Here is a 26,889-nt window from a genome sequence, read left to right as displayed (position 1 = left end):
CCCAATACTCTATAATCACCTACAGGAGAAAGGAAGTTTAAAAAGAGTGGATATATGCATATGTATAACTGATTTTCTGTGCTATATGGCAGAAGCTAACACAACATTGTAAATCAACTATACTCCAATAAAAATTAACCGAAAAAAATCACATCAGGGAGAGCTAGAACTGTGCTGGGAAGTAGGGTCTGGCCCAAGGATGAGACTATGGAAGGCTGAGATCCAGACTCCATTTAGCTTGTGCTGCACTCAATATGCCAGCAAATCTGGAAAACCAGCATTGGCCACAGGACCGGGAAAGGTCAGTTTTCATTCCAATCCCAAAGAATGTGTAAACTACCCCACAACTGCACTCATTTCACATGCTAGCAAGGTAATGCTCAAAATCCTTCAAGCTAGTCTTCAACAGTATGTGAACTGAGAACATCCAGATGTACAAGCTGGGTTTAGACAAGGCAGAGGAACCAGAGATCAAATTGCCAACATCTGTTGGATCATAGAAAAGGCAAGGGAATTCCAGAAAAACATCTACTTCTGCTTTATTGACTATGGTAAAGCCTTTGACTGTGTGGATCACGACAAACTGTGGAAAATTCTTAACAGAGATGGGAATACCCGACCACCTTACCTGCTTCCTGAGAAAGCTGCATGCAGGTCAAGAAGTTAACAGTTAGAACCGGATATGGAACAACAGACTGCTTCAAACATCAGCCTAGTGTGCTACGGTTCATGGGGTGACACAGTCAGCCATGACCAAGCGACTGAAAAACAACAGCTTGTTTTTACTTTGGTTTTCTCCTGTCTGGAGCTTGCAGAGAACGAGCAAGGCTGTATATTGTCACCGTGCTTATTTAACTTATATGCAGAGTACATCATGCGAAATGCTGGGCTGAATGAAGCACAAGCTGGAATCAAGATTGCCGGAGAAATATCAATAACCTGAGATACGCAGATGACACCATGCTTATGGCAGAAAGCAAAGAGGATCTAAAGAGCTTCTTGATGAAAGTGAAAGAGGAGAGTGAAAAAGATGGCTTAAAACTCAACATTCAAAAAACTAAGATTATGGCAGCCAGTCCCATCACTTCATGACAAATAGGTAGGGGAAAAAAATGGAAACAGTGACAAGATTTTATTTTCTTGGACTCCAAAATCACTGCAGATGGTGACTGCAGCCATGAAACTAAGACACTGGCTCCTTGGAAGAAAAGCTATGACAAACCTAGACACTGTATTAAAAAGTGGAGACATTACTTTGCCAACAAAGGTCTATAGTCAAAGGTTTGGTTTTTCCAGAAGTCATGTATGGAAAAGTTGGACCATAAAGAAGGCTGAGCGGCAAAGAATTGATGTTTTCAAACTGTGGTGTCGGAGAAGACTCTTGAGAGTCCCTTGGACTGCAGGAGATCCAACCAGTCCATCCCAAAGGAAATCAGTCCTGAATATTCACTGGAAGGACTGATGCTGAATCTGATGCTACAATACTTTGGCCACCTGATGCAAAGAGCTGACTCACTGGAAAAGACCCTGATGCTGGGAAAGATCGAAGGGCAGGAAGAAAAGGGGACTACAGAGGATGAGATGGTTGGATGGCATCATCAACTCAATGGACAATAGTTTGAGCAAACTCTGGGAGATAGTGAAGGACAGGGAAGCCTGCAGTGCTGCAGTTCATGGGGTCACGAAGAGTCAGACACAACTGAGCAACTGAAAAACAACAATTTCTTTTTACTTTGGTTTTCTCCTGCCTGGAGCTCACAGAGAACCGTTAGAGTATAAATGGGACCTGCATGAAGGTAGCTGAACAAGGTGCCCCATACATCTGTCTCCAAGTCTCCTCAACACCTGACCCGAGTTAGAAGAACACATAGGACACTCCCCTAAGCCACGCGGACACCAACAGCTGAGACTCACAGAGGCAGCAGTTCCGTGTGCTGGCAGGTCTAAGGCTTGACCTGCTTGCTGCGCCAGCCCTGTAGACCTCCCACCTGCTCCACGCATGGCCTAGGAGTCTGCCCTTCACCTCCACTCAGGGGTCTGGGGTCAGCCCCCTTCACAGGAGTCAGGATGCCCCTCAGGCTGCTATCTGGGGGTCAGCACCACAGGTGCTAAGAAGAGGAGAGGTCAGCAGAGTTGGTGGTACCACCTTCATGCTCCAGGACATGGAAGAAGGCCAGGAAGCAGCTGGATGTCATAAAAGGAGATTCAGTGGAGGTGGTGGTTGAAGCCGTGGCATTTCCTGTCATACCCCCGGGAAGGTAATACTGAGAATAATCTTAAGGACCACCCACCTTTCCATAACTAATAAACTGGACACACTTATTTGCTATCCACAGAAATTCACAAAAGCCTGCTATAACCTTGATATAATTGTGCATATTTCAAATAGAGTACTTAAGATATTATTTAACTCTGTAATTTTTTCTTGAAAACACATGGAGGCTAAATGAGGAGCAGTTACAGAGTCCAAGCTCGCTCTGCTCACCATAAGATGAGTCAGTGAATCCTAGACGAGGTGTTGGGATCAGGAAGGGATTTTATTCAGGAGCCGGCTGACTGAGAAGATGGCAGGCTAGCATCTCAAAATAACCATCTTTTGGGGCCTGGCTGGCAGGTTCTTTTAGGGATCAGAGATGGGGGGCGGGGGGAGATGAGGAAACAAAGTAAAAAGCTATTCAATCCCCGTAAATGTGCCCTGGAATGGCAAGCCTCGGGCAGGGCCATGTTTTTGCCTCACTTCCTTCACAGGTGGGCGGCTCAAGTTACTTCCCTGAGGCAGACCACCATATATGCTTATAACAATAAAAGCTGCAAAATAAAGGTTAAAGTCGCAAGAGCAGATCCAGAGTAAATTCAAAATTAACCCTTCCCAGTTACAGCATCAGTACCTACTCTCTGCGGGGAAAGAAACACCTGGAGTAACCAAGGCTGTGAGCTGAGTCAGGATGGAGCTGTCCTTTTGAAGAGTAATTTTCCTTCCCGATTTGCTAATCAGGCACTCTTAAGAACATCAGCAAGAACATCTACATTTTGTCCCAAACAGGATTTTTATATTTGTGGTTGTACTTTATCATTTATCAAGACTCAGTCCCTTTATCTCCCCTAAAGCCCTCTCCCGGCTCCCTTCCTCTGAGTCACCAGTTCCTCTGAGGCCACGTGGCTGGTTCTCCAGAGATAATAAGGTGGCAGCCTTGGAAGACCTGTCAGGGCCATCTGGGATAAGTGTCTCACGCTCCTCAGGCCACTTTAGGGCTGTGTATTCCCTTGGCTGTCTCTGATTAAACTATCCTGTGATGAAGAGGTCTCTGTAGTTCAACATGCACCCCAGGAGTTCCTAACGTGAAACAGGGCTGGGAGCAGGAGGACAGGGAAGAGACTGTCACAGCTGCCCTCAGGGCAGTCAGGGCACAGGAGAAGGACTTCAAATAGTTCATGGTACAGCTGATTATGTGGTCATGGATGACTTAGGAGCTATGAAAGGATAACTGGAGAAGTGATCTAGTCTGGGAGCCAGAAAAGTGACATTTAAGCTGAACTCTGAAGTTAGGAAGGAATTAACTTTGGGGATGTCAGGATGATGGTATGTATGGTCATGTTCATTCGTGTCTGACTCTTTGAGCCCCACGGGTTGTAGCTCACCAGGCTCCTCTGTCCATGAGATTTCCCAGGCAAGAATACTGGATAGCCATTCCGTTCTCCAAGGGACCTTCCTGACCCAGGGATCAAACCTGCCACGTTGTAAAGCAGATTCTTTACCATCTGTGCCATCTGGGAAGCAGGATGACTGTGAGTGGCTGGCAAACATTCCACAGGGAAGGATGTGGGATGAACCAAGGTGGGGATGGCAGAAATGCAGGGAAGTGTATGGTGGACAGATGTGGATGTGAACTCGCAGGCCAACATGGTCAGCCAAATACATTATTCAAGGTCAGAAATAATCACTAGAATTCACAGTTTGTGTTAGGACAACGTTATTAAATCTACCATCATTTAAAGGATGCTTATATTTATAGAACAATAACATATACCCTCTAGGGCCTGTGCTGGGTGTGGCTCTAAGCATATCACATGTCTTACCTGGGTTAACAGAGCTCTGAAGGCCTGAACACAAGTGAGTAATTATGAGACGCAGCTAAAGAAGCAGGGAGGGACCACTGCGCAACTGTGACATTGGCAATGAATGAGAAAGTGCATAAGGCCAACCTGTTGGCCAGGGCTGGGGGTTCATGGCTGGTGGGAGGTAGCCCGGTGCAGCCCGGCTGGGGGGCAGTCTGAATGACTCAGTCAAATCAAGATTATACATGCTTTTATGATCCAATAACTACTTCCAGGTGTGTATCCCAGAGAAACGGTGATACTGTAACAGGGGACTTATGGGAGGATGTTCCTTGAGGCATTCTGTGTGTGGTGGGAAGTTGGAGACGATCTGCTGTGCCTCCCTGGGGGGTAGGCAGGTAGAATGGGGGTGCGACACAGAAGGGAAGGAGGAGAAGGGGGAGACAGAGGATGAGCTAGTTGGGCAGCATCACCGACTCGATGGACATGAGTTTGAGCAAACTCCAGGAGATAGTGAAGGACAGGGAAGCCTGGCATGCTGCAGTCCATGGGGTCATAAAAACTGGACACAACTTAGCGACTGAACAACCACCACAGATCACAGCGGGGAGAGGTAGCCAACTAGCCATACTTAGAGCAACTAAGAGAGACCCTCAAGGCAGGAAGTGAAAACAGCAGACACAGGAAAATGCACAGCATACCACTTACGAAAATGTTTTAAATAAAAATTTGCACACACAGCAACAGTATCTCTCATAAGAACACTTACAGAGACTTCCCTGGTAGTCCAGTGACTGACTCAGTGTTCCCAATGCAGGGGGCATGCGGTTTGATCCCTGGTCAGGGAACTAGATCCCACAGGCTGCAACGAAGACCTGACGCAATCAAATTAAAGAGAAGAAAACAAAGACAGAAGAAGATACATCAGCCCTTCTCCAAGTTCCCCCAGGGAGGGGGATGAATGGTGTAGACAAAGAGAGTCGCCTACCAGATCAGTAAACAAAAAAGACTGCAGCCATAAAGCCCCTACAGTGTGCCCTGAGGGGGATTCAGGAAGGAGAAAAGCAGGACACTGGCCCTAAATAGTTGAGGTGTCTATCAAAGGAATGATTTCAATGAGCCCAGACTCCTGCATCTTCCCATACATATACAAGCTCTAAACTCTAACTTGAAATGTCTGTATTTGTGAATAACAGTAATCTTGTAATCTTTGGATATTTGACATTTCCCCCCCCAGAAAAAACTCCTACATCTCCAGGCTCCTCCCTCACCTCTTTGAAACAGCCCCTCAGCACAATCTGAGAGGCTGTATCCTGGGCTATAGTCCTCAGTGAGTCCACCAAAGAAAACAAACTTCTCAACTCTTAGGTTATGTATTTCTTCAGTTGACAGATCTGGTGGCCAATGAAGGGACCCAGTGCAGGCTTCTCTGCTTCACCAGGATCCGGAGCCGAGGTAGCAGCAGTGGCCTCTTAGCCCAGCCTGCCTCCTCAGAGAGAGTCGCAGTGAAAACGACAAGAAGAGGAGTGAGTTTTTTTTTTTCTTTCCCTTTCCTGACAACAAAGAAGATTAAGCACAACAGTGAGCAGGCCTGAACATCCCCTAGCTTTTTTTTTTTTTTTTTTTTTACTTTAACTGCTAACTCTGCGGGTCTGCAAATAAGTTTGCTTTTCTGCTTTCTAACTCTGCAGTGGTGCTGTGTCAGCTGTGCTTAGCCACTGTGCTGTGACTGTGCTTAGTCACTCAGTCGTGTCCAACTCTTTGTGACCCCATGGACTGCAGCCCTCCAGGCTCCTCTGTCCTTGGGAATTTTGAACAAGGCAAGAATACTGGAATGGGCTGCCATGCCTCCTCCAGGGGATCTTCCCAACCCAGGGATCAAACTCAGGTCTTCTGCATTGCTGGCAGATTCTTTGCCATCTGAACCACCAGGGAAGCTCAATAATACTGGCATGGGTAGCCTATCCCTTCTCCAGGGGATCTTCCTGACCCAGGAATCGAATCGGGGTTTCCCTCATTGCAGGTGGATTCTTTACAAGTTGAGCTACCAGGGAAGCCCCTGCAGAAGCTATACTTCACACCTATTTTCCTTTGGCTCTATGCTAAATGCATCCTGGACCTGGTGTTTACCCCTACAACCCTCTTCCCCTTATAGTTCCTCTTTTTACAGAAGGCCACAGAGCCAGCCAACTGCCAGACTCAGTGACTGGGTTACTGACGCAGACTACGACTGTCTTTGAAACAATGCAAGAGGAAACAATCACGATGCTAACCCTTTTGTTCCTCACCGCCGACTCCTGACTGCGAGCCCTCATCTTACATAAGCCCCTAGACTCCTCATAGCGCAGGCTGCGGGGGAGGGGGGCGCACAGATCTTGAGGCATAAGCCTACTGCGTTCCCCTCTCCACCGGCTGAGAATTAAAGCCACCTTTCTACTTCCTTGAAGCTCTGTCTCTGTATCTTTTGTTTGGCTTCAGTGGGCAGAGAAAGCTAAGATTCTGGCCGGCAACAAGAGTACAGACAAATGTGGGTGAATCTCTCCTGGCTTGTAGCTCTCCCAGCAGTGGCTGAGGGTCCTAAGTTTTACTCGGTGGTGTTAACCTCCTCTTGCCTCCAAGATTATCCTGAAAACTTAGTTTCAAGAAGAGGTACTTGGGTTATCCTCAGTTGAAAGACACTCAGTAGGGTTGGACTATGTAATTAGGTGGGAAGCTCGCCTGTTGTTTTAACTTGGACTGGCTATTTTAATAGAGTTTTTCAGAATAAAATTGAAGATATCTCATGAGAGCTTTCAGCTCCAAGGAAGGAGATCTCCCAGTGGGCTTTCTCAGGCAATTGAGAAACTTGTGGGAGTGCTGGAAGCACGTCCTCATACCATGCAGCTGTCCCTATAGGGAAACCCACACATTTTAATTAAAAACTTGCTCTGCCAGGGATGAGCCTACGAGCTGGCCACTCAGTGACCGGAGCACTCAGAGTGGTCTTACACTACCAGAAGGAGAAACTGAGACACGTGAGAGCTGGATCGACTCTGGGGTGACATCTAGCGGAGTTAAGCTTGCAAACGGCACACAGGTCCGCGACAGGATTGCCACTAGCATTTTATCTGGGCAAACTGACTTTACAACGGGGACCAAAGCTTTCAAAACAAAAGAGCAATAGATGGCCAGCCTCCAACTAACACCCCAGCCAGGTTCATGTACAACACATATGGAAATTTAGACTTGCAAATACTCACTTGACTGGAAGAACTATACTAGGAGCTCTCAACCCAAAATGGTCAAATTGGGGCTCTTTTAACATTCTGAAACTCATTTTTAAGTGTGTATGCAGCTAGAAAGAGCCTACTCGATAAAATATCTTTTCAGAATTCAGAAACAAAAGCCCTTCTAGGAGAAACTTGCATTTCTCTCCCTGTGTCTTTAAGATGTAAATGCTCTACCTGATTTTCTTAAGCGTGTGTGTGTGTGTGTGTGTTGGCAGTTTGGTCTCTACCATCTGGAAGGTACACATATGGTGCACAACTGGCAACCCACGGAATAGACTGGGGTTCTGAGAAGACTTCGTCTGGCTGAGGCAACTCTCAGGGGCTTTCGTCACCCTAAGCTTTGTTGCATCTACCTGTACATCAAAGATCTTTCCTTTCTTAGACTTTCAGTTGTGTCTGACTCTTTGCCATCCATGGACTGTAGCCCACCAGGCTCCTCTGTCTGTGGAATTCTCCAGACAATACTGGAGTGGGTTGTCATTCCCTTCTCAAGGGGGTCTTCCTGACCCAGGTAGTCTATAGGGACAAACTAAAATGGATATAGAAAGCTGCAGAAGAACTGTAGAAAGGCTGCTCTGACAAAGTTATTCTGTGCATGGTTCCGTTTGGATTGAATTTAATTAGGTAAGTAAATTTTGTTGTTGAGGGTGGGCTGGTGCAAGACTAGAGTTTGATTTTCTCTCTCTTTTATGAGAATAGAGTTTTCTTATGAACTATTTTTGGTTACAGATTGTGAGTTGCTCTGCCTTCTACATGATCTGTCATTTGCCTTAAATATCTTTTATTGTCTCTTTAGTTGAGTGAATAAGCATTGCTTCCGTGACCTATGATCCTATTTGATCAAGTGTTTAAAAACTTGACATTTTTAAAAAAAAGAACAAACTTCCCAAGTATCAAATTCTAATTAAGATTCTTTTGACCCCCAGCTAACTTTGGGATGTTTCAAAGGACCCCTGAAGCGTCCCGGAGAGATGAATTAGGTTTATCTGGCATGTTAAATTACATGGGTAGCACCATCAACTAAGTGTAGCAAAACCTTCTTATTTTATGGGTAAAAGTCAGTAATGTAGTCATTCCAAAAGTTATACAGGATTCCTAAAAATCTGATGTGCCCTAATACACTGTTACCAGTTATAATTCTAGTCATTATCTTTAAAAGGTTGTTCACCACAAAAGTAAGTTTCTTGTCAATTATACTGTGAACAGATCTTTAACCATGCCATTTTAAGTCTTTTGTCATTTATAGACAATCACTGTTTTACTCTAACGCTTTTACAAAATGAGGATTTTCAAGAGGATTCATAAAAAGAGCTTTTTGACAAATTTGTTTCTGATAACTTTGAGATCATACCACTGAACTCAGTAAGAAATTACAAAACTCTAATGGAAAACCTGATGACTTCATACAAATCAACTGGAATTACACAGAACTGAACGAATTGATAAATATGATTTACAATTTTATGACTTCTGAAATATTCTGATTTTTAATGTTTGTTTTCCAGAAAATCTTTCCTCTTATACTCTTTTTGATCTTCAACAAGCTGATAAAATATACCTTTGTAAACAAAAGTGAAATACTTATCCTTTTCTCTCTACATGATCCTTCCAAAATTTGGCTTATCCAGCTGGCTCCCCTGTGAACTTGATGGCTTATTGCGACCAGATTACAACTAGTTACACTAATCATTGTTTTAATTTTTTCTCTTGCTGTTTTCAAATTATTTATGCCTTGTGTCTTTCTCTGCTGTATTTTATTAATGTTACTAGCTGTATTACCTATATTCTATTTCACAAGACTATTGTCTCTTTCATTACCCAATGCACAACCAGGCCACTGAAAAAAATTAATGATGGCTAAATGTCTTGAGGCAATTGATCACATATATAACTCTATATAAAATAACTGTAACAGTAAAATTCTAGATATGGGAAGAAGCAACAAGGGAAAACATTTCCTGGATGATAACTGACTAGTAAAACGGACAATTCCGAGGATTTTAGATAATCAACAGGGCCTCATCCAAAAAATTTAGCACACTGAGTAGCCTATCAACAGAACCCTCACCTGATCTAGGAATGAGCTTTCCTAGAGCCATGGGACAAAACTGGTCATGAGATGCCTCCCAACTGTTGGGTCAATTTAGGACCAAGAACAGGCACTGTGGACAAAGAATGCTGCCTGCCATTTCAGTAAACAAAGAGTACTGCAGCCTTAAGACCCCAAAAGTGGACCCTGAGAGGAAACCAGGAGGGGAAAAACAGGATATTGCTCCCAGATAGTTAAGATGTTTATCAAAGGAATGATTTCAATGATCCCAGACTCCTGCATCTCCCCATACATAGAAAAGCACTAAAATCATTAACTTGAGGTCTCTGTTTTAGTGATCAGCAGTAATCTTTGGATGTTCAACCAAATATTTGTTTGTTCTTTTCCAGCAAAAACTCCTACATCTCCTAGCTCTTCCCTTACGTCTTTGGAACAGTCCCTCAGAGCAATCTGAGAAGCTGTATCTGGGCTACAGTCCTCAGTAAGTCCACCGAATAAAACAAACCTCTCAACTTTCAGGTTCTGCTTTTGTTTGTTTGTTTGTTTTTTCAGTTGACAATGGGAAAGGGGATAAAAGAGAATAACCAATCATCAGAGAGGGGTCTCCAGGGAGCAAAGGTAATGAGGGTATTACTCCCTCAGCTTTGTGCCTGAGACCAACAAGTGCAAGAAGTCAAGTCCAAAGTAACTTGGTATGGATGTCTCCACCCTGGATCTTAAACTTCTGCTTTTGACCTGCATATTGGTGTGATCAGATCTGTGCGTGCAATAAACTGCTCACTGTCGTGATTTTGAATCTAGAGGCTCTGCACCTGGGATGAAGCCGTGGTCTCAAGTTCAGGTGGTCCTCCCTGCACTTAGAGCACGGGTTGCTACACGTGGTACATGGTACAAAGCACGTGGTTCAAAGCTAATCCATTCATTAAAAGATGTTTTTTTTAAAGCTGAACCTTTTTTAAGAGCCAGGTCTGTCGGGAAGGGGACAGGCAGGTCTGGCTTCCCTGATGTGAGGCGTGTTCCCACAGAGAGGATCACAGGGCTCTGTTCCTCCCATCCTCACGCTGCCAAAACTGCCCATCTGCAAACAGATGAGGTAGCTCCACAACTCTCTCTTAAAGCATGGCCCGGGGCACAGCACCTCGTTCTAATCTTTTCCAGAATAAGGCTTTTTATATCAACGACAAATCAGTAAACAAAGCAATTGACCGTGTGGCTGTATAACCTGAAGGAATGAATTAGCAACTCTTTGCTACAGATTTCTAATTACGTATAAAAGAGGACTTTTTACTATAGCCTAGAAGTAAATGCATTGTAGTCATGGACCACCAATGATGTGGTTCATGTTCTAACCAGTTTTTTGTGTGTTCTGTCGATTTTTCTTGGTTTCTTGGTTTTTGTCCCCAAAGGCCATGAACAAGGATAGTCCCCCGCAGCCGCCCTCTCTCAGGACAGGCTCTTTAGAAAAGTGACTAGCACTTTGATTTGGGGCAATCCTGGTGGCTCAGATGGTAAAGTATCTGCCTGCAATGCAGGAGATGCAGATTCGATCTTTGGGTTGGGAAGATGCCCTGAAGAAGGGAATGGCAATCCACTCCAGTATTCTGGCCTGGAGAATTCCATGGACAGAGGAGCCTGGGGGGCTGCAGTCCATGGGATGGCAAAGAGTCAGACATGAGACACAACTGAGAGACTAACACTTCTCTTCACTTGGAGTCATCTGGGAGGGAAACAGGCCACTTTAAAAGTCCTGTTTAATAAAGTGTACCAGAGAATGTTCAAAGTACAACTCATCTCACTAGGTATTTTTTTATAAACAAAAAAAATGCTCCTCAAATATCTATCAAAATGTCGAGCATTTATTCAGGGATTGTGTATAAAGCATCCTGCTAGCCACTGGGCAGCATCATGATAAAAGCTACAAAATACATGTCAAATATCCTGAACTCTCACTACATGCTTCATGTGGCTCAACACAGTGCCCAGGAAGTACTTAACACAGCACAAGAGTCCTTTCAGGGAAATACTGATCTTATCCCCATTTAAGGATGAAGACGGAGGCACTTGCCCAAAGTTAAGGAATTACACCAAGTCCCAGAGTTACTAAGTAGTGAAACCTGGCTCCAGACCCCTTTTCTTCCCTTGAATAGCGCAGAGGTCACACATACAGACCCAGTCACTCCCTCTAAGAGAGGACAGAAGGAAAGCTGCCTGGGGTATGTGTGGGAAGTGTGTGTCCATGAGGTATGAGAAAGGGAGGGAGGGACAGAGAGATTGACAGAGTTGGACTGTCAATAACCATGCTTCCTGTAGACAAGACAGTGAAGACCTTCTGCAAGGGAGACGGCCAGGCAGGGTATTTCTGTTTCCTATGGCTGCTGTAATGAAATACCACAAACTGTGTGCCTTGACGGGACAGACATGAACTCTTTCACAGCTCTGAAGGCTACAAGTCCAAAATCAAGGTGTTGTCTAGTCCCTCTGAGGCTCTGGATAGAATTCCCCTCTTGCCTCTCTGAGTTTCTGGTGGTGGCAGGCAAACCTTGGTGTTCTTGGCTTGCAGCTATATTACTCCAGTCTCTGCTTCTGTCTTTAAATGGTGTTCTTCTCTCTGTATCTTCACATGACCTTCTGATAAGGTCATCAGTCACTGGGTTTAGGGCCCATGCTAACCCAATATAGCCTTATCTTAATTACATCTGCAAAGACTCTGTTATTTCCAAGTAAGGTCGTAATCACAGATAGAGGGGTTAAGACTTCAACACAGCTTTTTTGTGGGCACAATAACCCACAGAAGTATGAAAGTGAGGATCATCCAGGACTCTGGAAGGAGGGCCTGTATACACCCTTTCAGGCAAGGCTGAAGTGAGCACTTGAGTCAGTGCAGCACATGAACAGGAATCTCCAGGAGGAGGAGGGAATGGAGACCACCTGGGAGAGAGAGGGTGAGGGCCCTCAGGACAGGAAGAGAGGTGAGCAGCCAGGCTGGGGAGACCAGCAAGTTAGTGACGGGGATACTTGGAGTGGAGGTTACCATGATGGGTGGGGCCAGATTAGAGAAGGTGTCTTCAGGGACTTTATTTTAGAGCAATGGGTCTCAAACTTGAGCTGGAACAGAATCTCCTGGAGGGCGTGCTAATGAAGACACTGGCCCCACCAGTGTCTTATGGGGCTGGCCCCACTCCAGTTCTGATTCAGTAAACCGGGGACAGGGCCGAAGCCCCTGCATATTCACCAGTTCCAGGGGATGCTGTGGCTGCTGGTCCAGGGACCACACGTTGAGAACTCTCTGGCACTGAAGTTCAGAAGGAGGGACAGGAAGTAAACACCAGAGGTGGTCACTAGAAGACAGATGACCAGGGGATGAAGGACATGACCATCATTTCTCTCCGAAGACCTGAGGAGTCTCCTATCATGAGACTGAATGAAATGGAGGAGTGTTATCGTAAATTCTGATCCACCTGGGGTCTCTGGCAAATCAGGTCATGATGCCTTACAAAGTTCAGGGGACAGGTATACCCTCTCTTTCAGGGGATGCAACTGATAAACTCCATGATGACATAGGATGTGCTGTTTTTCAAGCAGGAATATTTGGAGTAGGTAGTCTGGATTAAAAAGAAATGAATGGATTATGGTTGTCCTAAGGGTTAAAGAAGATAAGTTTATTTTATTATTGATATATTTACTTATTTAGGCTGCACTGGGTTTTAGTCGCAGCATGTAGGATCTTCAACCTTTGCTGCAGTATGTAGAGTCTAGTTCCCTGACCAAGGATTGAATCTGGGTCCCCTACACTGGAAACTCAGAGTCTTATCCATTGGACCACCAGTGCACGCATGTGTGCTAAGTCACTTCAGTCGTGTCCGACTCTTTGCCACCCTAAGGACGGCAGCCCGCCAGGCTCCTCTATCCACGGGATTCTCCAGGCAAGAATACTGGAGTGGGTTGCGATTTTCTTTCTAACACAGGATCAAACCCGAGTCTCTTACATCTCCTGCATTGGCAGGTGGGTTCTTTACCACTAGCACCCCCTGGGGAGTCCCTAGACCACCAGGCAAGTCCCTAAAATTGTTTTTGAAGAAAATTCACTCCTTTGCTTCCTGCTGCATGGGTAGCTACCTGGCCATGTAATACAATTTATGTTCAGAAGTTAAAAATCACACATTCCAAAAGCGACTCCACTAAGTTGTGTCTCATTTCTCAGTAAAAAGCTGTTTCTGTACAACACAAAGCTTTTGTTTTCATGTCAGTGGGATCAAAGATGTTTCCTCCAGCACATGTCCACACTATCATTATATTAGATACTATACAATGCTTGCTTGCTTAAAAGTCACTGAAATATGGGATGTGAGTATTGAATGTAAAACTGAGGAACCTAATAAGGGATGGAGAATAGGTGTTTATTATTATAAGAGCACATTTTAAAAACCTAACATCCCCTTTAAACTCAGTCAAATCCAACAAAAACCTGGGCAAATGGAGGAGCAGGGCAGGTACCCAGAGAAATCTTGCTGCCAGCTGCTGTAGGGGCTGCAAAAATGCCGTGACTCTGGGAGTCTCCAAAGACACAATTCTGCCCAAAACTCATCTCTACAAAGAAAACCCTTAAGAACTGCCTGGCGGTCCAATGGTTAGGAATCCCCACTTCCACTGAAGGGGGTGTGGGTTCAACCCCTGGTTGGGGAACTAAGATCCTACATGCCATGCGGTGTGGCCAAAAAAAAGAAGAAAGAAAAAGAAAACTCTACGTTTCAGGGAAAGACTGTCTCATGTTTTTCCCCTCTGCCATTGGCTTCCAGGCACAGTCCCTTCATGCGGCCTTAGAGCCAGCAGTGATAGCCTTAAACTTCATGTTCCCACACCGAGGGGGTGGGCGGCAGGGACAGGCCAGTTGTCGAGAGCTCAAAGCTGATGCTGATCTCCCCTCGGGAGCACAGTGAGCTTCACTGACCTAACAGACTCAGCTTCTAAATGTCCCCTCCAGCCTTCACGTTTGGTAAGAAAACATAAATGTCATGCCATTCCAGGAAAAGCAAACTTCTTCATTTTATAAGGTTAGTTTTATGAGTCAGGCTTAGTTGGAGACAAGTAAACAACTCATTTGTGGATAAAAATTGCTGCGCTGCACTTATGTTCTGGACAGGGAGAACATTAGTGTATTACATTATACCCTGGAGTTATTTCATTGCATTTTCCTTCTCTCGGGCAATGCCAGATAAGGTGAATGCAACATGTGGAGCAAAAGTCAGTGACCTTCAGATTAGGCCCTATCCCGTGGAGATGAAGGAGATCTCTGCCTTGGATACTATCAAGCTAAGGAGTAGTGGAGAGAGACAGGAAGACTACTGTTGTGTTAATCTGTTTGGTCAGCTCTGGGGATGAGTTCTTGACCCTCCCCAAAGAGCTGGGGAGTGGTCAGAGGCAGTGTTCCCCTCTGGCCTAGGATGGGGCTCCTCAGGAAAGGCTGAAAGAGGGATTCGAGTTGTTGTAGGCAGGTTGGGAATGGGTTGGGTCCTGGCCTGGCCTCCTGTTCCAGGTGCCCAGTGGTCCCAACACCCTTCCAGCTGCCTTTGCTTTCATCTAATTTTAATATCTTAATCACTATGCTTTACATATTTAAATATTTTTCTTTTGGGGTTTGTAGTCAGAAAACTTCAAGGATATAGAATCATTAAATATTAGACTTGGAGACTTTCAACTTCTTGCCAACACAGAATTGACTGACACTTGATTATTCAGCATTTGGCTGAAGATGGGGAAATCAGCACCTCCTAAGGCACTTCTTCGGAGAAGGCGATGGCACCCTACTCCAGTATTCTTGCCTGGAAAATCCCATGGATGGAGGAGCCTGGTAGGCTGCAGTCCATGGGGTCGCTAAGAGTCGGACACGACTGTGCAACTTCACTTTCACTTTTCACTTTCATGCATTGGAGAAGGAAATGGCAACCCACTCCAGTGTTCTTGCCTGGAGAATCCCAGGGACGGGGGAGCCTGGTGGGCTGCCGTCTATGGGGTCGCACAGAGTCAGACATGACTGAACTGACTTAGCAGCAGCAAGGCACTTCTTCCTATTATCTTTAGCAGGTCCCTTCGTCAGTACAGTGGAAGAGATAAAGAGAAGGGATGCCCTCCACCCTGTAGAAGCTGACACATGTGCAGGGCAGGAGTACAAAGCAGCCTACAGTCAGGTGCCAGTCAAGACAGAGTATGAAGGGCAGGCGTGCTGGGAGGTGAGGTTGTTACTGGGGCTGCAGAGATCAGCCAGAGCTGCCCTTTCTTGAGCAGAGTCACGTGTCTGGCAGTGTGGCAAGTACTTGCATCAGCTCACAGTCACCCGGAAGCTGGGTGCGGTGGGCTGAGGAGTGGCCCCCAAAGAGGTCCACATCCTAATCTCTTGAACCTCTGAACATGTTACAAGGCAGAGGGGACGTGGCCAGTATGATCAGGTTAAGGACCCTGAGCTGGACAGGGTATCCTGGCTGATCCAGGTGGGCCCAGTGTACTCACATGGGTCCTTACAAGTGTTATCATCTTGTAAGGACCTGCCTGCTGGCTATGAAGATGGAGGATGGAGAGCGAGCCAAAGAGTGAAGGCAACCTTCAGAAGCTGGAAAAAGCAAGGAAATGGATTCTTCCCTAGAATTTCCAGAGGAAACATAGCCCTTTCAACACCTAGATCTTAGCCCAGAAGACTGATTTCAGTCTTCTGACCTCCAGAATCATAAGAGAATGAATTTGTGGGAGTTGTTTTTTCCTACAAAGATTGTGGTCATTTGTCACAGCAGTGAAATCAATACAGATACAAAATTACTTGTGATCCTTCCTAGTGTTCTGTGTGGGCACCTCCCTTGGGGCCATCCGGATTGAGACACATCATCTACACAACTACGGTACAAGACTCTTTTCCAACTCAACTTGACTGGCCAGAGGCGTCCTGAACGATTCTAAGAAGTAACCCAAAGTGGAGAAGTGCTACTGCTACTATGGGACTAACTCTGTGCAAACCTCTTAAACTGGGGACCATCACAAAGGCGAATATACGCCAAGCCTGCAGAAGTGCGAAAGAATTTCTAGGTGATTCATGCTGATGCTCTGAGATCAAGGGTCGGGTGGGATTTGGGAGACTGTGTGTGTGTATTCAACATTCTGTCTCTCTTTAAGATCAGTCATTTTAGGGCTATTTACATTCTGTCTCCAGCAGAACCACCTAGGTTGTTCAAGAAGAGCATGCCACCAAGCCAGACTCCTGGTGGTTAAATGCATGACAGTGATCTTTATTGGGGCCAAGACTAACTCTCTGTGATCACACGCATCCTTGGCTCTGACACCCTGTGTGGCAAGATGAGTGGAAATGTTGTGGGCTGGTAAAAAAAAAAGTGTGTGATTCAAAAGCAACTTCTTACAAGCTGGTTAAAAGCATTCTTACTTGCCAGCTCACTTGTAGCTGGCTCAGATGACTGAAGGACGAGGCCGGGAAGGCCAAGGCTAGATTTAACCTCAGGGCCTTTTTCATTTCGGTGCTGGACCCAAACTCTGCAGTCAGAGCCTGCAGGCTAGGTGGGCACTGCGGGCGGGGGGTGGGGGAAGGAGGGCAGAGACATGGGGGGCACTGGTGCCATCTCGGCAGGTGCAGTGCCCTGGAAGGTCTCTGTTCTGTGCCTTCTGGATTGTTATGTTTCATTAACACAGCAGAGGGCGCTGAGGAGCACCACCTTCATCCTGCCAATAGCTATCCCCCTGTGGTTCTTTCACGGGGGCTGTAAAAGCACTGAGAAGCCTTCCTTGTGTGAAAGTAGAGATTTTTTCACTTTAGGGTTTTATTACATATCCTTCCCCTCCATATTCATTGCAGCCTTCTTCATTCTCCAGTTTTTCTTTTCTATGGTCTGCTTGATGCATTGCTTTTCTATTCTTGTGAACTATCACCTCTGAATTATTGACATTAATGGAGAGAAGACTTCAAGGAGAGCAGTAATTAGATGAATTATGCTGTATTAAAGTGCTTTATAGATTGAAAAGGGATAAAGGAAGAAGCTTTTTCTTAGTATACTAGGCGCTCTCCCAGCTGTCTTGTCGGCTCAATGGACAGGCTTTGTTCTGCCCATAGACACTGGGGTTGGTGGGGGCACACAGCAGCCAGTCCACCTGTGGGGAGGGGGAGGGATGATCAACAGAAGTCAGCTGGTTTGCTCTGAAACTTGCCTGTGTCAGGTGTACCCATTACCTAGCTGCAAAATTGTTAAGTAAACTGGTGAAGAGTAGGCAGGAAAAAATGTAAGTCCACAAAATCCAAGTTAAATACTATAAAAAGAATTGATAAAGTCTCTAAAAACTCTTGCTGGTGAACTGGGTATGAGTGAATCAGGGTTAGGCAAGAAAAGTCAGAAGTAAAAGGAGAGGATTGTGAACTGTATTCTTTGCAAGTGCTTCTGCCATCGTACGTAAACAAAAGTGAAAGTCACAGATGTCCATTATGGGTGGATCTTCTTGCTTGAAAGACTGCAAGGAGTGCCCATTAATGTCCTTCACGCTACACCAAAAGACAGATGATAGTTTTATATTTGCTGATTTTCATTTAAATTGAAGCAGTTAAGATTTGGGCATAATTCCCCCCGCCTTACCTCTGGTCAAATGTTTTGATTAATGTTTCCAATCAGGTCGTGGCCTGGTCCTCTGAGCAATCCTCAAATAAGGGCTGATTTCAAATGGGTTGCCTTTGTTCTTAAGTCTGTGCACACAAAGATCTCACCAGTCTTTCTAAATGCCAGGGAAAGGCTGGCTTCTCAACAGCTGCCTGGGGCAGGGACTAGTGGTCGTAGGTCTTACAAGTGTCCTGAGTGTGCTTGCCTCACTGTAGGGGACAGCCCCAGGTGGTCAGAAGCAGGCTTATCCAGGGTACCCTGGGTAGCACAGGAGCTCTCAACACCACAACCTTCCATGCTCTGGGGCCTGCGGCATCAGAGAAACAGGAGCCTTCTGGTCATGGAAGGGTAGTGTACGGTTGGGAAAGAGAGGTCATCAGACAAGGGCAGTGAGGGATGCCTGTGTCCCTCACTATGACTCTCTCCTTACAATCTCTCCTTATGATCAGTAAACAAAACAGAATACTCACAAGTGGTTTCACCAGCTAGTTCTGACTTGAGAATCTCAATACTTCTTTGCATTTACTACCATCGCGGGTGGCCAGACAGTAAAGAATCTGCCTGCAATGCAGGAGACCCAGGTTTGATCCCTGGGTCAGGAAGATCCCCTGGAGAAGGGAATGGCAACCCACTCCATTATTCTTACCTGGAGAATTCCACGGACAGCCATGTGGAGGCAAAGAGTGGGACAGACTGGTGACTAACAGTTTCACTACCATAGCTGTTACTGCATTTTACCACTAGAGGGCAATAGTGTTCCTAAAATAAGGGATTCGACCAGAACCAAAAAATCACTTAGAATTAAGAAATTTCAGAGCTGGAAGAGGTCTTAAAAATCATCTGGTTCACAGGCTTTCAATTTTTTTTTTGAACTGAAATGCACAAGAACTGCATACTTCATAATGAACCATTTCCTACATGTATGTTCGCAATCTTTTAAGGCACTACTTACCTTTACTCTGCAATGCACACTAAACAATTTGTATTCCAAATTGTTTCATTAAACACAAACAAAAAACAACTGCAACCACTAAACAGATGTCATAACCCACCAGTGTGCCATTAGCTTGAAAAACCCTGATTTGGTCCCAGTCTCTCATCTACTAAGGGACACAATAACCCAGAGGATGGAGAAGGATGCTACCAGCTATACTTCTCTCACTCACCCAGCCACCTGCTAAACTCAGAGTCAGTCCTGGAGGAACTCAGCACTTACTCTACCAACGCATTGACTGGATAAAGTAGTTGAGAGTCTATCATTTTTCCACCTCTTGTCAATGATACAACTGCTCATGTAATTGAAGCAGAAATTCTTTGCATTAAAGGTCTCTTCTCATTCAAGTAGTTTCAATCAATCAAGTGATTTCAATCAAGCAATTTCATTGAATTTCCATAGAAACTGAAACCACTTTAGTCTCTTGTGAGTCTTGGCCCTGAAAGTCACTAAGTTCTCTTCCTTGGCTCCCTGATGTTAAAACATTTATAATCATTTTGGGAGGAAATGTAAAGGTAAACCAGAAGATCACAGGAATGTATCCTTTCTTAGGGTCATTGCTCTGTGTTCTTCTACTTAACTCCTCCTCCTTTTCATGCATATCTGTCTCTAATTTATTCATTATCCCCTGGGATTTTTTAGGCCAAAAAGGAGCATCCCTTTAAACTTCAGGACTATATTATTACAGATGAAAAGAGTAACTGAGCTCTCTGGATAAGAAAGGAAAAATTTTCTTCATTCACTTGGATTTTGAGAGCTAGTTTGTGAAAGATGCCACAAATTTTATTTTTTTTAAAAGGGGGTATCCAGCAAGGTCCTATTGTATAGCACAGGGACCTCTGCTCAATGTTATATGGCATCCTGGATGGGAGGATGCCATACATGTACATGGATGCCATACATGTATGTACGTGTATGGCTGAGTCCCTCTGCTGTTCACCTGAAACTATCACAGCTTTGTTAATCAGCACTCCAATCTAAAATAAAAAGGTTTTAAAAATTAAAATTATATAAATAAAAAATAAGGGGATAACTAAATGCATGAAAATGCAAATTATTTTATTATTCAATTATTTAATGGTCAGAAGGAAGAAAAACTTTTCTGAGGCTGAAAAATTCCTGGTGCACTTTAGAAATCTGAGCTTGGCTTTCTGTAGAGAAACCTTCCCACTGATAAACAGGGAGCAAATCTCCAGGCGGGGAGTGGGGGTGTGGGGGGGCTGCTGTTCGGGCTCTGGGACGTGGCTACTCTCCACTTTGATAGAAAGTTCTCAAGTTCTATTCCCTCACTTGTCTGCGGGGAAGTGGGGGGCGGGGGGGAGTTAAACTGAACCTCCTTGAGATAGCAAGGTCTGTTACAAGTGACAAGCGCAGGTTGCCTTTTTCTAGGGGAAAAAAAAATGCTTTCACCAGTCAATAAATCTAGCCAAACTGGGTGCAGGGTTAAGTCTTTGAAGAACCAAGGCGTTCTCTTCCAAATGGCGTTCTCACACCCCCAACACCACGTCTAGAACTATCTTAAAAGTTCAACTGCCACTCCTTAAAATTTTCTTTATCCTCTTCATTAAACTCTAGCTTCTTCAATGATGAGTCTACAGGCTTTGTGGAATATTGGGGGCTGCTGGAAACAGCATCATTACTTTCGGGACAAAGTGTAGTTCTGTAACTTTCGTAGTCATCTTCTACTTGAAAAAGCAACGTAGCTCCACGGACACAAAATGATACCTACAGCCTTGAAATCAGCAACCAAACAACGAGCTGCCAAATTCTCATTCATTCCGTTTACAAACAGCCCTGGGTCATTCACTCTTATTAGATTAAAGCAGACGCCAGGATTAAGAAGGTTCCTGGCCAGGCCAACGCGTAAACTGCAATATTATCCTAAACCCTTGCAAGACGGCCTGCATTTGACAAGGGAACGTCCACGGTTCGGCGTGGGAACTGGCTTGGATTTTGAAAAACCCTGTCCAGAACTGACTCTCAAGCCACTGGTGGGTCGTGCATTCGGCGACCACCTCATAGCAACCAACTCTGGAAAGACCAAGCCTGGCCTTTAGGGCCTGTTCCTGTGGACCTGTTTCCCAGGTATGGGAGCTACCCTGTGAAAATTCTTTAGGTCCTTGTAAATGTCACAAAGAACAAGTCCGCTTTCCGCGGATTCTGCGCCCCGACGGGCCCTTCCAAGCGCGGGAGCTGTTCCGGGCTGTCTCCGCACCTGGCGCATACCGTTCTCGCCGGCGAGCCCCAGCACGGGCGCGCGCATACGGCAGTCACCGCCCACGCGGCTGGCGGCCGGTCCCCGCGCGCGCCCCCAGTGCTGCTCGGGTACTCACCCACGAGCGGCCGTCCAGCACATTCGCCAGCACCTGAAGGGCGCTGGGCGAGGCGGCGCGGAAGTTGAAGAAGTGCAGCGCCGCGCGCGCCGCCTGCGAGAGGAGCCGGCTCGAGGGCTCCGCGTCCTGGAGCCACCCGGAGTCCTCGGGGCCCCCGGACGCCGCCGCCCCCTGGAGGGCGAGCAGCAGTAGCAGCGGAACCGCGAGCCGCTGGGCTGCGGGGCGCGTGTCCCCCGGCCGGGGAGCGGAAAGCGGTTGCCTGCGGAGCTGCATGGACGCGGGTTGGCGCGGCGCTCGACCGGTGCGAGCTTCGGGTAGGCGGCGCCGGCGCTTGAGGAAATAAGGCCGGGCGGGCCCCTCCCCCCCGCCCCCAGGGCGGCCCGCTGGAGGGCGTCCGGGTCCCTCTCGGCTTTTCCCGCAACCCCTGGGCCCCTCCGCCCCGCCCCACTCCGCCCGAGCTCCAGCTGCCCCGGCTCGGTACCCGGACGCGGCGGCGCCTCCGCGGCGCGGGGCGGGGATGTCTGGCCGGGGCCGCGCGGGCAGGGGGACAAGGGGCAGTGGAGACTTCTCTCTCCAGGGAGCGCGGCCAGGTCGGCGCCACCCCGCGCCCACAACCTAGCTCGGGGACCTGGTTTCTGGCTGCGGTTAGTGTGATTTCGAAGCCCTCAGGGTTTCACAGCAAACCTGCTTCAGTTGTTCAAGGCTTGGAGCTTATTTCCCAGAAGAAGAAATTGGAAACGGGTGGAGAACAGGACGTGACGCTGGCATTGATGGGGGTCCTTATAGTACAATGACTTTGAAGTGAGCCAGATACCCAGAGAATTGGGGCTGGAGAGGGGGCTGCGGTGGTAAGCTGATAAGAACCTAGAGGCCCCACTGGACTTGGAAACGTTGATAACCGTGGTGGAGCGCAGATGGGCGTGGAAACCAGAGTCCGGCGAAGTGAGGCATGGATTGGGCTGTAGTTCTGTGGAGGCAGCAAGGGTTGACGACTCTTTTTAGACACATGGCAGTGAAGGAAGAGATGCCATTGTTCTTAAGCCACAGACAGAAAGCCCAGGAGAACTCGAAATTAGAGGCACTCCCAGCACCCGTTCTCCCACCTGTCTTTAGTTTGTTCAGGGGTCTGCCCCTCCCCAACACTCGCTGACCCCATCCCTACCGAGGAGCCGAAGAAAGTCCCTTCTCCTTGCTGGTTACTGGTTGAAGCCCCACATAAAAAGAATCTGGATAAGATATGCATGGGGGAAGGCTTGGGTGGGGGTGCGCGACATGGGGACGCCATCTTTGAAAACATCTTTCCTCCCCGACTTCTTCGTTTGGATGTTGTCCGTCTCGGCCCGTCTTTTCTCCAAGGTATTCATGGAACACTCATCCTGCTAGGCCTGAGGGAAGTGAGGAGGGGGCAAGCTGTAAGTCTCCATGCTCCTGGAGCACACCTAGGCAGGCGGAGACCAAGAGGCAAGGGAATGAACCCTTTGTTGCGTGCAGTTACACGCTGTGGAGAAAAAGTAAACCTGAAAGAGGATGGGGAGTTGGTTATAATTTAAAATAGCATAGTCAAAGCAGACCTCACTGAGAAAGTAATATTTAAGTAAGGACCTGAAGGAGAGATGAGGGAGCCAGGTGGACACTGTAGGTCGAGGGGACCGCAAGTGCAGAGGCCCCGAGGCCAGAGTCCACTGGATGTGTGAAGAAGTGCGAGCAGATGCAGCTGGAGGGAGAGGACAAGGAGAAGACAACTGAACGCCAGGTCTGAGGGACAATGGGAAGACGGGCAGAGCATGTATATTGTGTCTGGGTGTGCCCCATGTAAGTGCGCCCCTATCTTGCCAACAGTCTCGCGATGAAGCCCATCTGAAGAATGGCTGAGCAGAGGAGAGATGAGGAGCCCGGGTTCCTGATGACGTTGAGCACCCAAATCTGCTGATCCTGGAGCTCATTTCTTATGTTCACTGAAGCTGGAGTTTCCGTTTCTTGCCTTCAGAGGCAGCCTAACACAAATAATTATCTTCTTAGAACCTAAGCATCTTCTCCAAGGGGTTACATGGTAGGTTTCTTGAGAAGTTATCACTTCCAGGTTTTATAAAGACTAAATTTTCCTTATTTTATTTCAGTGCTTCACCCCCAGTGGGTGCTGGGCAGCTTTCAACTGTGGGAAAACTCATCAACGTTGTGGACTCTGCAGTGGTGTGGAGTCGGGTGTCTCCCTGATGGTTTGAAGGATTCAGCCTTTCTCCATCCTTCTGCACAGCTCTCCTCAGCTGTTTGGCTTTTTGTCCATAGACTCACCTGTAGCTCCATGATTATCGAATGGCTGTCACAGCTCCAGACACAGCTCCAGGCTTGATCCCTGCACTGGGAAGATCCCCTGGAGAAGGGAATGGCAACCTACTCTAGTATTCTTGCCTAAGAAGAAATAGTCACACGAGGGAACAAGCATAGCTGCCTGAGTACAGAGAACTCTTCCAAGGTCAGCTGTTTATAATAGTGGTAGTAACTACACTCGGGCCAGATTGGTCAGGAACACACATTTCAAAAGTTAATTACAGTATTCACTTTATTAACAGATTTTCTAGAACAGAAGATTCCCTTGATTGAGAACTGTGTGTGTGTCCTTTGTCCATTTATCTGTGAGATTGTTGAATTTCTAATTGATTTATAGAAGTTCTTTAAACACTAAGGAATGGGGCTTCCCTGGTGGCTCAGATGGTAAAGAATCTGCTTGAAATGCAGGAGACTCAGGTTTGATCCCTGGGTTGGGAAGATCTCCTGGAGAAGGGAATGGCTACCCACTCCAGTACTCTTGCCTGGAGAATCTTATGGACAGAGGAGACTGGAGAGCTATAGTCCACAGGGTCGCAAAGAGTCAGACATAATTAAGCAATTTTTTAATTGAGCGATTTTCACTTGCAGGCCAAGATGTGTCACAAGAATCACTAATATTTTTTCCCCTAAGTTTCTACACTGTGTGTGTGTTGTTCCTTGTTGCCAGATGCCATGTGCGCGGGCGATGTTAACGGCGCACTATGTGTGCCAAAGGGCCTGAACTTGTGTCGCAGGGCTGATCCCCCCCTGGCCTCCCTGGTGTTGTGGGAGGACTGCCCTGCAGGCAGGGAGGAAAGTCTTAGCCAGTGGGACTGGCCACCCCACCTCCCCCCACCCCCCGCCAAGAATGTCCCCTATGTCATGTTTGTGTGTGTGTGTTAGCTCAATCGTGGCCAACTCTTTGCAACCCTAAGGACAGTAGCCCTCCAGGCTTCTCTGTCCATGGAATTCTCCAGGCAAGAATCTTGGAGTGGGTTGCTATTTTCTTCTTCTAGTTCCTTAATCATTGCTCAGGTGATTGTGAGCATTTTTATAATGGAGAACTTGGCTTGTGTTTAAGAAATATATTGGTATAAATCATCATATATGTACTTAGATATAATTTTATGAAAAGATTCAGAAGGAAAATTGATATAATATTTTTCCAGGCTATTTGTAATGTCAATCAAAATTAGCAATTCATGTACCCACTGACCCAGCAAACCTACCTCTATAGCTTATAGAAATGATATATCCACACTGTACACAGAGATGTATGAGAATGTTTCTCTCTTATGTAGGTTGTAAATTCATTTTACAGATGTCTCATTTTCTGCTCTCCACCCCAGAACAATGTCTGGCATACCATAGGCATCAGTACAAATTTTAGGAAAGAATGAAGAGTAAAAGCTGGAAAAATCTAAGTCTCATGGCTGAATAATTATGGTACCTCCATCTAGTGGGATACTCTACCACCATTAAGGAATGAGATCCAGGCGTGTAGATCTCTAAGGTATAATGTTAACAGACAGCAAGGTGTAGGGTAGGGCAAATTGTATGCTACTGTTTGTTTAAAATAATATACATAATAAATTCAGCAGAGTACTGATAGTGCTGCAAGATAAGATTTTATGGTTCAAATTATATATTATGTCAATCAGACTGTTTTGTTCTCAGGGTTTCCAATATTCTGCTTTTATTACAAAAAGCATCTGAACTTCAGACATCTCTAATGATGTATTACCTGGCATACTGCCACTGAAGCCGTGTAACCACTGTCTTAATGATCTAACTAAATCTCCTCATAATGTAATTAAAAGAGGTGAACATTTTCCCACTTTGGAATACTAGTTACCAAAACTGTCACAGTGTTAAAGTAAAAATGATTCCTTTCTCCTTTTGCATTTCAATTAAAAAGCACATGCATGAGAGAAAGTTGAAAACAAAAAGGGCAACTTTATGCTATATGTTAGGTCAGTGCTCAAGTCCACAGACTACGTTTAAAGGTAAACTTCCTGGTTCTGGTCCTCTAGTAAAAATGGAACTAATGAACCAACTTCATAATTATCAGGAAATACATGTTAGCTATTCATTCATAATCAAATCTTTCAATGATTTCTAAGACTCTTTTGGTATCCTGTTTTGGTTGAGCTAGTTCAGGAGACACACTGGTTGAAAAAGGATTGAGAAAACATGTTTTAAGGTTGGAAGGTCCATCTTTGAAAAATAAAGATTTAAATATAGCCCTTGAAAAGGTTATTTAACCCAGAATTGCTGGACATGACAAGTAGACAGAAAAAAAGAGTCATGTTTAAATGCATAAATAAAAAACTGTTGGTAGGTTTTTCAAAACAGAAGTAATTCTTCCAACTCAAAGACATCTGCTGAAAGTCGAAGTTATCCTACTACATGATTCATATTATTTCTAACATCCAGAACTAAATATTTGATTTTTATGTTTGTTTATTTTATGATGTTACTGTTAAATTTTTATTATCAACCTGAAAAAAAAAAAGAAACAAACTATATAAACATAAGCATGCATGTTTGCTAAGTCGCTTCAGTCATGTCCAACTCTTTGTGACCCCATGGACTGTAGCCTGCTAGGCTCCTCTGTCCAAGGGATTCTCCAAGCAAGAATACTGGAGTGGGTTGCCATGATATGAGTATATACAGAAATGTGGATACAGGCAAAGATGTCTGAACAAGTCTATAAGAAAATAGCAATAACGGGATGGGGGACAAGAGTGTGAGAAACTCTTTACTATATAATCTTTTGCAGTGTTTTTTAACATGTATTACCCATTCTAAGTAAATAAATGAAATTCTGTGTATGAGTGCCTTTCCTATCAGTTCCTTCATCACCATTCCTACAGGGACATTACAATTCTATTAATATCACTCAGCACAGCCAGAGCAAGCATGACCTCAGCTTATAGATGCAGTTTGCACTTGTCTTCCTCCATCTGCACCTCACCTTTCAACACTCTCCTGTCTTTGGCCCAGTCACGTTTCCCCTCATTAGACTATCCAGGACAGGAGCCAAAGAGCTAATTCATACTGTGGTGTAAATGACTGCCACAGTTCACTGCCTTGCTTCTTTCAGGGGTTTTGCCATTTTAATAGGGGCAGAGTCTTGAGCCAGGAGACCCGAGTTCTGATTGAATAGACTGCAGGATGGGCAGCTGTTCATTGTCCAAGTCGAGGTATTCAGCAGCCCTGGGCACCTGCCCTGCCCCTT

The 26,889-nt window shown here is 45.8% G+C and overlaps 1 protein-coding gene and 2 long non-coding RNA genes across 3 annotated transcripts in view; 2 read left to right on the top strand and 1 right to left on the bottom strand.

Moving 5' to 3' along the window:
• The window catches only part of RARRES1 (retinoic acid receptor responder 1), a 42,013-nt gene extending 20,388 nt beyond the window's left edge, over positions 1-21,625 (bottom strand). The window contains exon 1 of the mRNA NM_001075430.2: positions 21,342-21,625. Coding sequence (NP_001068898.1) covers positions 21,342-21,614 — 273 coding nt within the window. The 5' untranslated portion in view covers positions 21,615-21,625. The remainder of the gene's footprint in view (positions 1-21,341) is intronic.
• On the top strand, positions 2,541-9,879 carry LOC132345767 (uncharacterized). Its single transcript, XR_009495305.1, has 4 exons — positions 2,541-3,580; positions 3,669-4,331; positions 5,442-5,582; positions 9,765-9,879. It is a non-coding gene; the product is annotated as an uncharacterized lncRNA (long non-coding RNA).
• On the top strand, positions 21,570-26,482 carry LOC132345769 (uncharacterized). The gene is made up of 2 exons (XR_009495307.1): positions 21,570-21,655; positions 23,459-26,482. It is a non-coding gene; the product is annotated as an uncharacterized lncRNA (long non-coding RNA).
• Positions 26,483-26,889: the final 407 nt, after the last annotated feature.

This window comes from Bos taurus, chromosome 1, assembly GCF_002263795.3.
Source record: "Bos taurus isolate L1 Dominette 01449 registration number 42190680 breed Hereford chromosome 1, ARS-UCD2.0, whole genome shotgun sequence".
In the NCBI taxonomy this organism is placed as follows: Eukaryota; Metazoa; Chordata; class Mammalia; order Artiodactyla; family Bovidae; genus Bos; species Bos taurus.
This window is presented reverse-complemented; position numbering and strand designations above follow the sequence as displayed.